At 35.5% G+C, this 17,218-nt stretch overlaps 2 protein-coding genes across 2 annotated transcripts in view; one reads left to right on the top strand and one right to left on the bottom strand.

Moving 5' to 3' along the window:
* Positions 1 to 17,218, top strand: part of GTF2F2 (general transcription factor IIF subunit 2) — a 148,457-nt gene that overhangs the window by 50,081 nt on the left and 81,158 nt on the right. The gene's annotated exons all lie outside the window — the stretch shown is intronic.
* On the bottom strand, positions 13,116 to 14,095 carry KCTD4 (potassium channel tetramerization domain containing 4). The gene has a single exon (XM_034665199.1). The coding sequence runs from the start codon at positions 14,093 to 14,095 to the stop codon at positions 13,316 to 13,318; it is 780 nt and encodes a 259-aa protein (XP_034521090.1). The 3' UTR covers positions 13,116 to 13,315.

The raw sequence follows: 17,218 nt of genomic DNA, 5'->3' as shown, positions 1-17,218 counted from the left end.
CAGGCACCCCTGTGAGGTCTTTAATTTTTTTCAATAATGTTTTTAGTTTTCTCTAGGTATCTTATGTACTTTTATTATTTCTAGATGTTTGGTATTTTTGACACTACTGTGTATAAAGCATCTCTTTTAAAAGATTGTCATCACTTTGTTTCTGGTATATAGATATACAATTGAATTTTAATATTGACCTTGTACTCTTCAACCTTGTTCAACTGCCTTATTCATTCTAGTAGTTCATCTATAAAGTTTTTAAAATTTCATACCTGTGTAATCATAAAATCTGCAAATAAAACCTGTTTTGTGTCTTTCTTTCCAAATACTATACCTTTTATTTCTTTTTCTTGCCTTATTGTACTAGTTGTGGGTAGTGATAGGATCCTGTCTAACATTTCGTCTTATTTTTGCTATAGGTTCTGGTTAGTTGGATGTTTTGGGTAGGCAGTCCTTATCAGATTAGGGAAATTCCTGTTTCTTTCTTTCTTTCTTTTTTTTTTTTTTTTAAGATTTTATTTATTTGACAGAGATAGAGACAGCCAGCGAGAGAGGGAACACAAGCAGGGGGATTGGGAGAGGAAGAAGCAGGCTCCCAGCAGAGGAGCCTGATGTGGGGCTTGATCCCATAACGCCGGGATCACGCCCTGAGCCGAAGGCAGACGCTTAACTGCTGTGCCACCCAGGCGCCCCTCCTGTTTCTTTCTAATTTGCTAAGCATGCCAATGAATGAATGATGAATTTTATCAAATATTTTTTCTGTATTGAGATCTATTGATATTGTAAAATTTATTTATGTGGAAAATGTTGATTTTTAAATAGCATTCCTGGACTAACTCTGACTTGGCTTTGACTTATAATACTTCTGAATATTGCTAGATTCATTTTGCTATCTTTTGTTTCATATTTTTAGATTTATGTTCATGAATTTAATTGGCCCATAATTTTCCTTTCTCCTAATGTTTTATCAAGTTTTGTTATCGAGGTTACACTGTACTCATAAAATGAGTTGGGGAAGTGATCCTTTTCTTGTTACAAAGATGATTTTTTTGTAAGACTGGGTATATTTCTTCCTTAAATATTTAGGGGAATTCACTGATTAGTCTAACTGGAAATGGAATTTTCTTTGTGGGCAGTTTTAAATTATGGAGTTGGGGAGCATATTTGTATGGCATTTTTCCACATCTTGTGACAGCTTTTATCTCAGACCGTCATTTTAAGAATGTTTGTATAACAAAAGCCTTGAAATACAGAAGTATAGGGTCTGTCTACAGGACAAAGGTTTGTTAGTTTGCTGGCAGCCTCTGTTTGTGATTGGTGATTTCCTAAGCTTAGGGTTCCTCAGCTGTGACACAAATCCTCTGTGTACATATTACCTACCTGAGCCTCTTCTAGGTTGCTGCCATGGGCAGAAAGCAGCTAACTGGATACAAATGTAAAAATCATGCTGTCTGCTTTGTGGTGAATAATAAAATCCTTTTCCCCCTGGCCTAGGAGTCTCCTGTCTTCTGCTGGCATCTATGAAATTGTGGCAGGATAACTTGTTTAGTTTGCCGGTAACTTGGGTGAAATGTCAGACCCTTCTCAGTTCTTGACATGAAGTCGATTTATTTATAGGACTGTTTGGATCTCCTGCATTGGTGAATTTTGACTTTCTTTGTTTTATCTAAATTGTCAAATTAATTGGAATGAATTTCCACTCGTTTTCTTTTAAAATATCCATACAATTTGTAATAATGCCTTTGTTTTCATTCCTGATACTGGTTATTTGTGTTTTTGCTGGGTATAGAATTCTAGGCTGATAGATACTTTGATTCAGCTCATTGAAGATAGTCAAAGCCTTCGGTCGTTTTTGTCATGGAGAATTCTGCTTAGTTTTACTGCTGCTTCCTTGAAGGTGTTATCTTTTTATTCTCTACTTAAAATTTTTCTCTTTGTATTTAATTTCTACCGTTTTAATATGATATCTAAGTGGAGATTTGTTTTTACATAAGCTGCCTGGGATTCATTGAGCCTCTTGTATCTGTTGGTTGCTATTTTCCTGCAGTTGAAAAATTTCAGACACCATCCCTTTAAATGTTGCCTCTGTTCCATTTCATTTTCTCCCCTCTTGAGATTCTGATTAAACTAATGTTTTAAATAGGTGTTCAGCCTTCTCACTCTACCTTTTATATATCTTTTCTGATTTTTCCAGCTTTATTCTTTTCTTGCTGTGTTGTGCTATATTTTAGCTCACTGAAGTTTTCTTTGGTTGTGTCTAGTCTCATTCAATGAGGTTTAAATTTTACTTATTGTATTTTTAATTTCTAGATGTCCTAGTTGGTTCTTGTTGAATCTCTGAGAATTTTCCTTATATAGGGATGGAGGAATTTTTGGCAGTCATCTTCAGAGACAATCTACCACAACCACATTTAAACTATGTTCAAGGCTTGATATTTTTCTGGTAGGATAGCCAGAGGATTGAAACCAGTTAATCGTTAGGGTAACCATGTAACGTATCATCCAACTGGAACGTTTCGGAGGGTTAAAGGAAGTGTTATAAACCAGACTGTCTTGGGAAACTAGGACCTGAGGGCATTCCAGTTACAATTCATTGTGGACTTTTCCATGTCCTGTTTACCCTCACCTTGAGGGTATAGTCTTTTAGGATTTTAATTTTTTATGGTAAGAGACTTCTGTTATGCTTTCCACCTTGTACAGCTCTGGATTTTGTGTTCTGTTTATTCCCTCCACTGCTTTCTTTGGGAGATTGCCTAAACAGGGTGTCTCATTTTCTCTGGATTGACCCATGACCTCACAGATTCTTGTTTTCCTGTATTTGGAGATGGTGATTACTTACTATCTTGTGGTCTTTTTGACACTTCTAAGATTTTATTCAGCTTTTATAGTTCTTTTCAGTGGGAGCTTTGATCTAAATAGCTTAGGCCACCATTATAGAGAATAGGAACAAGTGTGGTTAATTTACTTGAAGTAACAGAAGAAAGAGAATGGAAAGAATTGTTGAATGTCAAATAAATGCTTATTTTCCACACAAAAATATGAGTTCCCAGGAGCTGCTTCTGTAGTTGGGGGATGGGGCTGTGGGTGTGAAGCGGGGAGGAATTAAGGGGTTCGAGTCATTATGTTTGTTTTTTCAACTCCATGTCCCACTTTTTGACAAACTTGTTAATTCCTTTTTATGAAAATTAGGAAGTTATTTCCCTCAGAACACAATTTCTCAATTTTTATCAGTTACATTTTCACTTTATTGAGGCTTTAAAGGTTAACATTCTGTTCCACAGCTAATTCCCCTGCTGTTTAACCTTAGTATTAGCTGTAAATAGATTTTGTGCTTTTTTTTTTTTTTAGTTTTCTGAGCATGCCATCTTATTCTTGAATTATTTATTTTCATTTATCTGTATATTATGTAGATTTCCATATTAGATCCCTTTATTTTTAAAAAGAGTTCATGCATGACTTTTAAAAATATGCAGTTTTTTTTCAGTTTCATTGTAGAATTTTTGTCTCCATTTTAGGCTCAAGATTATGTGTCTGTTACAGATATATAGTTATAATTTTATATATAGGTAAATTATGTATTTTATTCCTTAAGGAGTCCTATGCAATTAATGAATGTTTACTTTTAAGCTGACTGAACACTTCTGTGGAAAAATTGATTTGCTTATTGGACCACATTTTTCTCACCATGCTTCTTTATTTCCTCTGATGTTGAAATATAATTTTTAATAAGTACATTTTGTCTTAATTATAAGATCTGATTTAATTTGGTCACTGTGGTTTATATCATATGAAAAATGGTCATTTTGCTTTTTTTTAGTTTTGGGCGTTTGTAGTGAAATGGATTGAATTGTTATTTCTGTGTGCTTATATAATTAAGGCCTCTTTATTACTTTAATGTACTGCTTTAATAAATTTTTATTCAGTAAAATTATTCAATTTTTTTTTCACATACGTTTTAAAATTTTCTTTAGAAGGATATGACGTGGAAAGCATGACTTTTTCTTCGAAGATATATTTTTGTATTGGTAGATTGTCAGTCTCTTTAGTGGTCCTTGCCATATATAGTCATCAAAAAACAGAAGAGATATGACATCAGTTCTTTATATACCTCCCTCCCTTCTTGCTGGCTGTCTCAAAAAGGAAAGGGTCACATATTTCAACTAATGACAGCTTGGAATTTATTTTCTTATTAATACTGGTTTTAAGGAGAGTTGTTATTATTACTTCAGAATAGGAAATCAGAGGAGAAAAGCTTGGCCCAGGGAGGTTTTTGGGGAATCTTTGAATGAATAGCTAAGAGTATTTTATATGCATCAATTACTTACATATATAAACATTTCTTTCTACTTTTTTTTCCCCCAAGATTTTATTTATTTATTTATTTAAGAGAGAGCACAAGCAGGTGGGGTCGGGAAGGGAAAAAAGGCAGAGGGAGAAGCAGGCTCCCTGCTGAGCAGGGAGCCCCTAGGCTCTTGACCTGAGTTGAAGGCAGATGTTTAACCAACTGAGCCACCTAGGTGCCCCTCTGCTGTTCTTAAACAGTTTTCAAGTGAGTTGAACGTCTTACCTCTGAATCACATTTACATTATAAGGTTCTTTGATGATCACTCTTTCCATAGATGGAGGAGAAAAAAACAATTTTCTACTTTTCAAAGCTAGGGGGAGAATTTAGATTGACAATGGTATGTTGTAGTAGTTGAGAGTGGCTTCTGGAACCTGACTGCTGAATTAAAACCTTTCTCAATTTCTCATTAGGAGGGACGCTGGGTGGCTCAGTGAGTTAAGCATCTAAGATTTTCAGCTCAGGTCATGATCCCAGGGTCCTGGGATTTGAGTCCCGCATCGGGCTCCTTGCTCAGCCGGCACCCTGCCACTCCCTCTGCCTGCCACTCCCCCTGCTTTTGCTTTCTCTCTCTCTCTCTCTCTCTCCCCCCCCCCCCCNCCCGTCTGATAAATAAACAAACAAATAAATAAGATCTTTAAAAAAAAAACAAAACTCTCTCATTAGGAGCTCTGAAACCTTAGACATACCTGACCAAACTTCAGTTTCTCCGTTTGTACATTAGACATAGCAGTAAGAAAAGTGCCTGGCACGAGTTAATGCTTAGTAAACATTAGTGTCATTTTATTCTTCTTTATTTTATCTTTTATTTTTATATTTATTATTTATTGTTACTATTTTTCATTTGTAATATGAGCTAGGAATTTGAATAGAGATGAGCAGTAGACTTAAAGGTGAGTCTTAGGCTACAGAGACAGTTTTAAATAAATGTCCTGTGTAAATATGTTTTTAAAATAAGGGTCTAAGAAAGTGAATTGCTGTGGTAATTAAATTACAGTTTAACTTAAAATAAAATTTGAAAGAAATCTATCATTAATATGCAGCCAAGCAGAAGATGTTATTAATAGCAGCTTTAGTTAGGTGTGTGTTCAATTCAGAAAGATTGACCAAGCAATGCCGTTGGTCCTATCCTCCTCTTTGATTTTATGAAAGATTGGTAGGAACTATGTTAGCAGGCATCTTCTTTGAGTGCTTTAGATTAAGAACATTTCTCAATCTGTCCTCATCCTGTTTGGTTATATTTAGTACATATAAGTGACCAGAAGCTAAAAGATGCCTGGGTTCCAAGGCAGTATTTGGGACTCTTTAACTGTATTGCTCTAAGTGGACATCTTTTGCTTATTAGTTTGCCAATTTTCAAAATACTTTCTCTTTCCAGTGCTCTCCTAATATATGTATTATCATGTTTAAGTCTTCTAAGGATTTACTAGTAATTTGCCTCTCAGATAGCTATGTAAAATAAGATATTAAGCAATAGTAACTTTGTATTTTATCTTTTAAAGTTGTATAATACAAAAACACTACATATTTAGAAGTAAATATAAAATAAATCTATTAATATGTAGATGAGTGAGTGTTGGCTCTTAAAAGATGAATAGATTCATGTTGTATAACCTAAAAAAAAAAAAACTCATTGTTATTGGCCTTTAGGTCACTTTTTATCTGATTTTTTTTTTTAAGTATGTGAGCTTTAGCAGCAGTGCTTTAGTATTTTCAGTGTAAAAAAAAAAAAAAAAAAAAAAGCCNAAAAAAGAAGCCAGTGGTTGCTCTTCTTGATCCTTCTGTTGACGTGTTCTTGGGGGGAAAGTGTCTAATTGTTTGAGTAGTTTACCACAAGCTTATTAATTTGGAAAATTGAAGATAAGAATGCTAGCTACTTAGGGAACAAATGGCCGCCCTGCTGGTTTAAAGCCTCAGGCCCCTCTCTGGAGATAGCTTCTTATATAACTCTTCATTCATGCCTTGCTGTTTCTAAGAAATTGGCCATGTGGGCCTGCCAGCTTCTACCAGTTCAGTTTTTCAGACTATGTTTCTCCTTCCCAGTTTTCTTTCTTTCTTTTTTTTTTTTTAAGATTTTATTTATTTATGTGACAGAGAGACAGCCAGCGAGAGAGGGAACACAAGCAGACAGAGTGAGAGAGGAAGAAGCAGGCTCCCAGCGGAGGAGCCTGATGTGGGACTCGATCCCATAACGCCGGGATCAGGCCCTGAGCCTAAGGCAGACGCTTAAGGACTGCGCTACCCAGGCGCCCCTCCTTCCCAGTTTTCTTACTTCACTTCCTCTCAAGACTCTAAAACAGAGCATGCAAGATGTTTTTTGAACCTAAGTATTTTTTTTTAATTGTTTGATACGACTGGGAAGCAGAAGAGAATTATGCTTTTCTCTGTTCACCCTCTTACTCCTCTACCCCCTAAGTGGGGAGGGGGGGTATAGTACAAATTCTGAGAGAATTCTGTATCTCAGAAATTTGTGAAGTTGTTCCTTTGCTTACTTTATATAAATACCCTCTCCACCCTCCACCCCCCCCCCCAGTTGCTTAAAGATATTCTACTTTTTCTTAGATGTTCCCATGGAAGAATTTTTAGTTCATTTTTAGCAATCAGTTTGGTTCTTATTCCCAGGGAGCTCACTATTCTTCTGGATTATTCAGTAATTATTCTGTACCTGAATAAGGAAAATCTCCTTGGCTCACAGAGGTTTTTTTCCTGGTTAGACTTACTCCCTGACCTACCAGTCACCCCCTTTCCTTCCTGTGATTGTGGCTCAACATGTCTCAGAAATGGATTCTCTATCCTAGTTTTTTTCTTGCAGCAAACTCACTACACTGACTGAATTCCCTTTTGGTTAACTTTGGCATTTTCTGGTATCTTAAGCCAAGTCTTGGCCTAGTCTAATGAGGGGAGGTGCTAACCATCCCTCAACATTATCTTGCCCATTTTCAAAAGGCTGCGTTGTAACAAGTAAACGTATATGCATCATAAATGTCTGTGGTTGTATGTTTTGGTTTTGTTGTTTTATAAACTAATCACCTGTAACTTTTAGATTCTTTTGTCTGGTGTATCTCTCCAGTAATCACCCAAGCCTCATTAATAATTTTTCCTGCACCTAGCTATATATAGTCTTTCCTTTTTCTTTCTATAGGGGTTTCTGTAAAAATATACATGGATGGGGGCGCCTGGGTGGCTCAGTTGGTTAAGTGTCTGACTCTTGCTTTTGGCTCAGGTCATGATCCCAGGATTGTGAGATTGAGCCCCGTGTGGGGCTCTGTGCTCCTTGGGGAGTCTGCTTGAGACTCTCTCTCTCCCTCTGCCCCTATCCCCGCTCACACATGCTCTCTCTCTCAAATAAGTAAATCTTAAAAAAAACAAAATAAATAAAATACACACACACACGTGTGTGTATGCATGCACACAGATAGAAAAAATACATGAAAATCAAAATACTTCTTTTAGGGGCCACCTGAGTGGCTCACTTGGTTAAGTGCCCAACTCTTGATCTCACCTCAGTTCTTGATCTCAGGGTTGTGAGTTTAAGCCCCTCGTTGGGCTCCACACTGGGTGTAAAGCCTATTTAAAATACAAAACAAAACAGTTGTTAGCATATATGATCGTGGGTGTCTGCATTCATACTTATTTTTAATGTTTTTAAAAAAATAAGTACTGGGGCGCCTGGCTGCCTCAGTCAGAAGAGAATGTGACTCTTGATCTCAGGGTTGTAAGTTTGAGCTCCACCTTGGGTCTAGAGATTACTTAAAAACAAAACAAAATAAATTAAAAAAATAAAAATAGATAACAGTTCATCAGATGATGTGCCTAAAGTAAATGCTAAATGGTCTAGTTTTTTTATTAAATTCAAGGAACCACTGAGATTAAAGTTAATATCATTAAATAATTCTTAACCTTAAAAATTAGTTATAAACACCTGTTATAACAAGGCAAAATCAATGGAGTGGAATTAGGAAGAAATCAGACTTGTTCAGTTTTACACTTTAATGATGTAGAAAATATGTCTAAACATCTTAGAGGACAGTAATCAGAATTACTTTTTGAAAAGTTGGGCCTGTTTTCAAAAAGGAATTTTCCAAAGTTAACTAGATTTAAAAACAAACAAAAACAAAACCACTAAATGTTGTTTTTATTTTTTTATTTAAAGATTTTATTTATTTATTTGACAGAGAGAGAGAGAGACAGCGAGAGAGGGAACACAAGCAGGGGGAGTGGGAGAGGAAGAAACAGGCTCCCAGCAGAGGAGCCTGATGTGGGGCTTAATCCCAGGACTCCGGGATCACGCCCTGAGCCCAAGGCAGATGCTTAACGACTGAGCCACCCAGGCGCCCCTTAAATGTTGCTTTTAAATGTACCTAAATACTCTGGAATCTTGGGTTTGGAAAAACCTGTTGTGCTATTAGGTTGACTGCTATATTTTATGGTAGGGAACAGTTTTTTAAGACCTGTAATAGAGAAGTGCATTATAATGGCCTCAGTATTTCATATCCAATTCAGTATTTTTTTCCGAAATAATTAGTGATCTAAATAAAACTAGAGGTTCTGGATTTTATATACAACATCCTTAACATTGCACTTCTTTTTTTTTTTTTTTGCATTGTTGGAAAGTTTTAATTAAATGAAGGTATTTATAGCAGCTTATGAGATTTGTATCAGTGATTTTTGTTTGTTAGAGACTCCTGAACCATTGTGTATTTTGGTCAAGAAATAGGAACATGGTCACCTCTTCATAAATTATTTTAGGTAAATTTAAAATTTCATCTTAGATGTTTCCCTCTGCCCAGCACACTTTCCTTTATCACTGCTCCCTTGGTGCTTGTTAACAGAAGCAAATTAATTTTAATATTAGCTTAAGCAAAATATGATTAGGAAGACCAGTCTGCTGCGGAAGTTAGCCATATGTATTTCAGAGCTAAATACAAATAATTTCTAAATTGCATGCTGTTTTGGATAGTCCATATTACATCTCTGCTTTATTAGCAAGGATGATTATGATTCAGATGCTCCAGTTTTAACCTTGACTGACATCATTGCAGTTTAAGACATTTAACCAGAATTTATTAGATAGGGGTATCTCTAAGATTGTGCTATCACATGTATTACTGCTGACTGGTTTTTACTGCTGATGAAACAGCTGCAACGATTATTTTGTTGTTGTAGATTTTATACATGAAGATAGAATATAAATGTCCCAGTAAATTCATCATATGTATTTTTAAACTAATACAAATGAAAACTGTGTTGGCTGGTGGCAATTTAAAGTGTATTCTTGTGTTTATAGTATTCCTCAAAGTATTAAGCATACATTTGTTAAAAGTTCTGCATTCTGTTCATGTCTAAGTTGAAAGCCTAATTAATGTAAATGTGCATTTTTGTGCATGGTATTCATGGTTATGTCGTGAAGATATTTTTATACTGGATAAGATAATAACCAGTGCTTACTGAAAGTCTGTAGTGGGTGAGGCACTTTGCAAATAATTTAAAATTTCATTTAAGTCTTATAAAAGGTCTGTCAACAAATCATTATCTCCATTTTGTTATGAGGATGTTGAAGTTCAAAGAAGTTAAGAATCTTGCTTACATCATGTAAGCAAATTAGTGAAGGTTAATTGGATTTGAATCCAGGTCTGACTTCAGTGCTCACGTGTGCTGTATTTTTTCTTTACAATATGTCCATTCTGCAGACTGTACAAGTCCTAAAAAGTTAACCTCCTTTTCCGCAAACTTGTTGTATGAAAATCTAGATTTACTAAGAGACAAATTTGGGCTATCCTTTATTCTTGATTCATCTCCTGTTCTTTAAATGACCCAACGTGATATTAAACATATTATTTGTTTTCCCATAGTTCAGTTTGTCACTCAACATTTTTACGAGTACCTGGATTGTGAGATTTTATCAAGCGAGGCAAACCAGGGTTTTGGGACTCTGTATTCAGCACATACTTCATGAACGCCTGTTTTATGCCAGGTTCTAAGTATTAGAGATTAAGTGGCTGGCAAAAGCAGACACAGTTCCTGCTGGCTGTGGAGCTAGTATACCTGGATTTCAAGTCTTGGATCCACTTTTACCTCTTAATAACTGTATGATCTTAGGTTCCTTAGCCCTCGTAAGTTTCTGTTTCTTCACCTGAAAGAAGGAAAAAATGATAGTACCTTTCTTAGGGTCATTGTGAGGATTAATTGAGATCATGTATGTTCCTTAGAGTGGTGTCAGGCGTGTAATGAAACAATAAACATTATCTTTTAATATCATCTTTAAAATAGCGATTGAACTATAATGAAATTTCTTTTAAAAAAAACAACAAGCTTCATTAGTATTATTAGCTTCAGGCTGGGTTGGTAGTCCCCTTTTCTTACTTGCAAAGTCTCATTAAATGTTTCATTTGCTCTGCACATGGCCATATATATTTTAGAAATATAGTACCCTATAAGCTGTGTTTTTATTTTTCGTGTTTTAAGGACAGTGCTAGAAGCATCGCATGGGATAATTCCAAATACAAGAGTATGTATGTTTGGCTTGTGGCAAGTAAAGTAAACTGTTTTTCATTACTTTTCTTTTGAAAAAGAAGATAGTCACTTTGTGATTTATTCTGTAAAGCAATGAGAATAATGAGAACGTGAGAAGAATTTAAGAAAGAAATTCTTCATTGACAGCAAACAAAAATATGACAACATCACTCTGACTTATGATTGGCATTTTGTATGATTTCTTGAGTCTTTTTTAATGAAAAGTATTTCTAAATATTTTAAGAAATGGGAAAATTGAAAATGATATTTTCTGTATACTTACAACACAGTACTTATGCACTTGGATATGTAAATCCAAATGCAACTAACTGAATTTAAAAAGGTACACTTATTAAAAGTTACGCAAGAGTAATTAATCTAGTCAAATATCCCTCTAGATTATTAAATTGTTTAAGAATATTATGATCTATCAAGAGTGTGAGGATGAGTTAAATGCATCCAGAGATGATTTCTTTTAGAGACGTACATTAAAATGAATGACAGATTTCTTTAAGTAGTGGTTTCCATTGGTAATAATTTGTTACGACAGTTAAATTCTCTTCTTGTGAATTCATGCAAAAACTTACACTACCTCTAAGGAGATTTGTTCAGTGATATCTCCTGTAAAAAGATATGTCAGGGCTATTTTCATTATCTGTAATGAAATCTTGTTAGAGAAAATCTTACTTTGACATTAAATCATTCTCATTTTTTTCATAACCAAAGTCCAAATGCCAAGGGAAAGTCAACTCAAAAGCTGGAGAGGTATGTAAACAGTTCAATTATAGTGAACTGTTCTAAAGTAGATTTTACTGTATTTTTCTATTTTCATAGTTCCTTTAAATCCTGATTAAGCTGTGTTAAGAGTACATAAGAGATAATTTGATGTTTCATTAGAAACATTTTTTCCCCTGTTAAACATAAAAGAAGATTGTGTGGTTGATATGGAATTTTGGTCTTTTTTTTTTTTAATATGGGCTTTTTAAAGGACTTTTTTGTATAATTTAAAATATTTCCTTTAGTAATATGCAGCCAACTTTTGCATTACCTTTGATTTTGTAAGTGGAAGTCAGAGTTCTGAGAATGAATATTAGCTTTGCTACTAATGTATTCTAAGTTTTTAAGGTGTGAGCAAACTTTAGGCATATATGCTAATTTATGTAACCTCAGTCAGGATTTTCAGAAATCTTTTGTGGAAATTTATTAAAATTAAAATTTAGCTACCTGCTCTAATGGCTAAATTTTAAAGGAGCAAATTTAAGGTATAATTTGTTCTTAGAAGCTAAAGAAAATGAGAGGCATAGAAATTATTTAGCTGCTTTTTGGGAGGAAAGAAATGCACTCACATTTAGAGCTGAGTTTCTGCATTTCATTGAGAAGCCATATATAAAATTTAATTAAAAAAATAACTTCCTATTTAGCATGAGGTTAAAGAAATTAACTCAGTGAATTTGAGATTTAGCATCAAAATCGGTAATGAAAAGAATAAGGTTCTTTCATAAGAATAATGTTTAGTGATGCTTATTTAATATTTTTGAGCTTGAAAAATGAATAGATTCATAGTTCTGAAAATGAACTCCTTTATTATTTTGATACCACATAAGCTGTTAAGGCTAAGTTATCCATGTTGTGTTGGAGCTCAGCCTGCAAAGAAATGAATTTGCTGATTTTTGTCAGTTGCAAGACCAGTCAGGGTTACTGTAGCCTGCCAGTTGACTACATCAATGCATAATATTGTGTGAAATCATCAAGTGGTAGTCTTTGTTTTGAAAGTGACACATGTAACTTTTTATTATAATTATTAATACAAGCAGAGAAGCTAATAGTGCTTTTATTTATTTATTGTCATCATGCAGTTTTCTAGGAATGTTCAGCAATATGTCAGTTCAGTTATAATTCTAGTATGAAATACAGGAATTATGAATAAGCTTTTGGTGTCTGCTGTTAAAATTAAATCAATAACTTTAATACCTTCTTAAAATTACATTTGGTTTCACTATAGCTCTTAGTACATCTGCACATCTCTTTTGCTCTCAGTAATTTTTACCACTTCAGTTTCTTTGTAGTTTTGTAGAAAGGATTTTAAACCTTACAGCCTCGTAACATATTTTATTACCATTTACTTAAATGATAATGTACATGCTTGTTCATTGTGCAAGTACCCAAGACATTCTTATTGAAAGACAGCTTCAGGAGAGATAAACAAATAGCAAAAGCATTCAGTCTTTATTTACAATATATAGAACATCGTTTTCGTTTTAAGTATAAGAGTCTGATCAGCAGGAACACCCTCGAGAAGGACATCTTTAGCGATAGAATTTACATACCGTTAGCTCATAGTAATTGATTAGCAGCAGGGCTCTGAGTACAGAGCTGGCCAGGCACACATTATTTGGGATGCCTTTGATGCTGTGGTTTTCCGAAGCTTGCTGGCTGCATGCTTGTTGCCTTTGTTCATGACACAGGTAATTACTTGATAAAATGAAGTGCATCACTGTGAACAATTGACCCTTTGGAACAATCCAGGCTGGTCAGCAGTCTAAAACCACACTTTAAGGCCATCATTATAGCCTCAAACTTAAGAGTTTCCAAGGTACAGACAAAGGTGTTGTCTTCCTTTAGTACAAGTCGAGTGCCATTTTCAGACTTTATGAAGTATTTAAATTGAATGATATTTGATGATATTGAAAACTCCTCTGGAAATCCATCCAGCCTGCTTTTGGACACCAGAACAATGCGAGATTTTATTTTTGATATGAAATCAGGAGCATTACAGAAAATTCTCAGTCCTTGTGAGCGATCATGGTTATCTGTTATTTCCAAGAAAGTAGTCTCTCTGGGTGTTAGCTGTTCTTTTTCCCACCTGGATTTCACTTCCTCCGCCAGTCCCTTGAGCTGAAAGAATTCTGCTTCTTGTGCAAGAAGTTGATTTTCTCGAAACCCTTCGGGCAGTAGAAGTTCTCCATTTCGTAGGAAGTTTAGGACATGCCTGAAGAGAAGTCCATCCCTGTCTATGAAGTAATGACCATCAGCATCAAACGGGCAGAGAATTTTTCCATTTACTATACCTTCAAGGAAAGTGTCTGGGTACTTGGTCAGTGTTTGTTTTTGAGTAATGTATAAATATCCACCAACGTTGAGGGTCATCAGCGTGGATTTGCAGTTCTTTCCTTGGTCGGCATCTTCCAAGCTGTTGTGTTTCCCTTCATACTCCTTTTCTTTTTCTCTTCTGTTTATTTTACGCTCCATTTTTGAAAATGCTATTTCAGCCTGTTCTTCTTGGCTTTGAGATTTTTAAAAAAGAAACACTACCGCACAAGCACGCCTTTATTCAGCCCCAGCCTGGTGATGGAATGGAAATGCTGGCAGCATCGCCTGAGCTGTCAGCTCGGTTTTGCAGTAGGTGGCGTATCAGCTATGTGTGCGGGAGCTTTCTGGAGTAAGACAGGGGGAAAAAAAAGGTAATTTGCATTTAACTGTATCGGGGAAGGAACTTGTTGTTTTAAAGATTTTCTTGTATAGTCTTTGAGATAATAAAAATTGCTCAAAATAAATTGAATGTCCTCTTAGCAGTTAAGCAATTACAAATGTTTAATTCTCCAACTAAGTTTGAGTGTGTTTCCATTTCTAAATGTCTTTTAAGTTATTGCTCAATCAGGCAAGCTTAATATTGAATAATAATGTTAACTTTTGGAGAATAATGTATATTGAATTAGTATCATCTTTTAAAGTAAATCATAAACAGGAAGCCTAAAGAGAAAGGAAGTAGGTGTATAGAATCTTTTCTCCTATAAAAAGTCACACATTTCACAGTGGTATAGTCATTTTAGAGACCCAAATGAGAATATTTAAATCTTATTTGTGATATTGCACTTGAATTTAATTGGATTTGCATGTGATTCTGATTTGGGGATTTTTAGCATGTGAGAAGAAATTTTCTGGAAGCCCTTTAACAAAAGGTTTTTATTTATTTATTTCCCTAAGGGAAAACATCAAATATACAGGCTTTGCAGTATTCATTTACATTTCTTTTTGTTAAGATTTCCTATGGAAAATTCATAAACTTCTTTTGCCCTGCAGCTGCTCCAGTGCTAAACAAAGACTTGGCTGCTATAGAAAATACTGTAACTATATGTGTGCGCGCGCATGCATTTACACATACGTGCATGTGTTAAGATAAAAGATTCAGAATACCTGCTATAAAATAGTGTCATGGTAAATTTTACTGTTTTTTTTTTTTTAATTGTTGTTGTTTTCTTCCCCCCCAAAGTGTTTGCAAAAGGCAAGAGAAAGGGCCAAAGACAGCTTTTTGCCCCCCCCCCTTTTTTTTTCTTTTTCTTTTTTGTGGAACTGGAACAGTGTTGAGTCTGGTGTTTTTCCCGTTTCTTTTTTTTTTTTTTTCTTCCTCTTTCCCTTGTAACTTACCTTCCAAAACATTTACAGATCTGAGCTTTCTTTTCTAGAGTTTAAAGTCCCAGTGGTAAGAAGTGTGAACATTTTCCCCTAAACACTATTATTTGAGTAGTCTATCTGCTAAATTATTCTGAGGAACTACATTATTCTCAGAATTAAATTAGATTTAATATTGAATTGACTTCTATTACATTAAAGGTATTTTTTAATTATTCAACTGTATGTTGGTGGAAATACTGGAGCAGAGTCTTCTAAAAATGCTTACCTTGTATTTTCTGTAAACAATGTTAGATTTTCTTTAGATATAAAAAATTGTATCCCTAATTATAGCAGGTAACATACTGATCATTGAGATTATCAAAAGTCCATTGAAATTAAACTAGAAATGCATAAACATTTTTAGAGCTGAGTTTTTGCTTGGGAACCATAAAATTCAACCTCATTTTACCAAAAATAAAATTACATTCTGGAGTTTTTAGTGTTTTATCTAGAACTTTACATTTTGGTAATGGTAAGCCAGCACCTGAACTAAACCTTCCTCTCAGTCCTGCATCTTTTAAGAAGAGTTTACTCTTATATTCTGTTTCTTTCTTTCTTTTTTTTTTTTTTTTTAAGATTTTGTTTTATTTGTCAGAGAGAGCAAGCACAAGCAGGGGGAGCAGCAGGCAGAGGGAGAAGCAAGCTTCCCACTGAGCAAGGAGCCTGACACGGAACTCGATCCTAGGACCCTGGGATCATGACCTGAGCCAAAGGCAGACACTTAACCGACTGAGGCACCGAGGTGTCCCATATTCTAACAGTTTCGTCTGTATGTTGATTTTATTTCGGAATCAAGTCTTTTTCTATGGATCTGACTTTTTAAGAAATATTGAGTATATTTTTTTGGTACAACTTTGGGGTTCATATGCATGGGGTTCATATGTTTATAGTCACTGCACCATGTTATAAGCAGAATCAACAAAGGCATAATAATTTCATTAGTAGGTCTAGTCCTCTTGAAATGAACTTTATGGAACGTCAGAATCAGTAGAACATAACTATAGTGTAGTGGTGGAACCCAGGTTTTGTGTTTAAATCAAGTGATGTAGTAGAATCCCAGGTAATACTAGGCCGCCTTCCTCACATCCTGTTTGGCCCGTTTGTAGATGCCGTCATGGGGAAATAAAGCCAGGCTTTCCCAGGATGGAAAGGTGAGGCAGGACTACTGCAGGTTGGACTGCTGCCTCTTCAGTCATCATTCCAGGGCTGCCTTACACTTGGCTAACTCACTTCTGGTTTCTGCAGCGTGAATTTTAAAACTATTGGTGCATGTTCTTTGTTTCAGCTGGCTTGCCTTGACAGACTCTGAACCACCCCAGTGTGTGCTTCTGACCCTTGAACACTTTTTTTTTTTTTTCCACTCTAGACTTTACTCTAGTGTTCTTGGCTTCTACACACCTGACATGTATGATTTGTTTGCCGCCTCTGTGGCCAGGCAACAGTAGTATAACGGAGGCTTTGTCTTAGTGCCGGACTAGAAGTAGGAATCCACAGCACTTTTCTTTTGTGTCCTGCTGCCCCCAACTTGAAGGCTTAAAAAAGAAGAATGGCTCCCAGTAGGCCTTACTTTATCCCTGTTATTCCACATTATCCCCTTTGAGGTAACGTGACTGCGTCTTACAGAAGTTGCAGGTGCTTGTTTGTTGATCACTGCTGCCTGTTGTGGTACACCTGCCCCTTACGAGAAAGCCAGGTTGTTTCCTTTTCTCTGTTCTGGTCTACGTTTGTATTTGCCTGCTTGGGTGGATGGAAGTGGGGAAAGCTTGTCCTGGATTTTGTCCATCAGGTCCACACAGCCTTAAGACTATAAAAATCATGCTTCAGTACCTATGCCAAGGAAAACATGGTGTGATTACCTTTCTCCACGTTACTGCAGATATAAACTGCAATTCCAGCAAAAGGCTTAACCCCCATGTCAGA

This window comes from Ailuropoda melanoleuca, chromosome 7, assembly GCF_002007445.2.
Source record: "Ailuropoda melanoleuca isolate Jingjing chromosome 7, ASM200744v2, whole genome shotgun sequence".
NCBI classification, from domain to species: domain Eukaryota; kingdom Metazoa; phylum Chordata; class Mammalia; order Carnivora; family Ursidae; genus Ailuropoda; species Ailuropoda melanoleuca.
This window is presented reverse-complemented; position numbering and strand designations above follow the sequence as displayed.

What these genes read in the sequence shown, in the direction of transcription:
- KCTD4 (XM_034665199.1), bottom strand. Translation starts at nt 14,095, where the DNA reads ATGGAGCGTAAAATAAACAGAAGAGAAAAAGAAAAGGAGTATGAAGGG.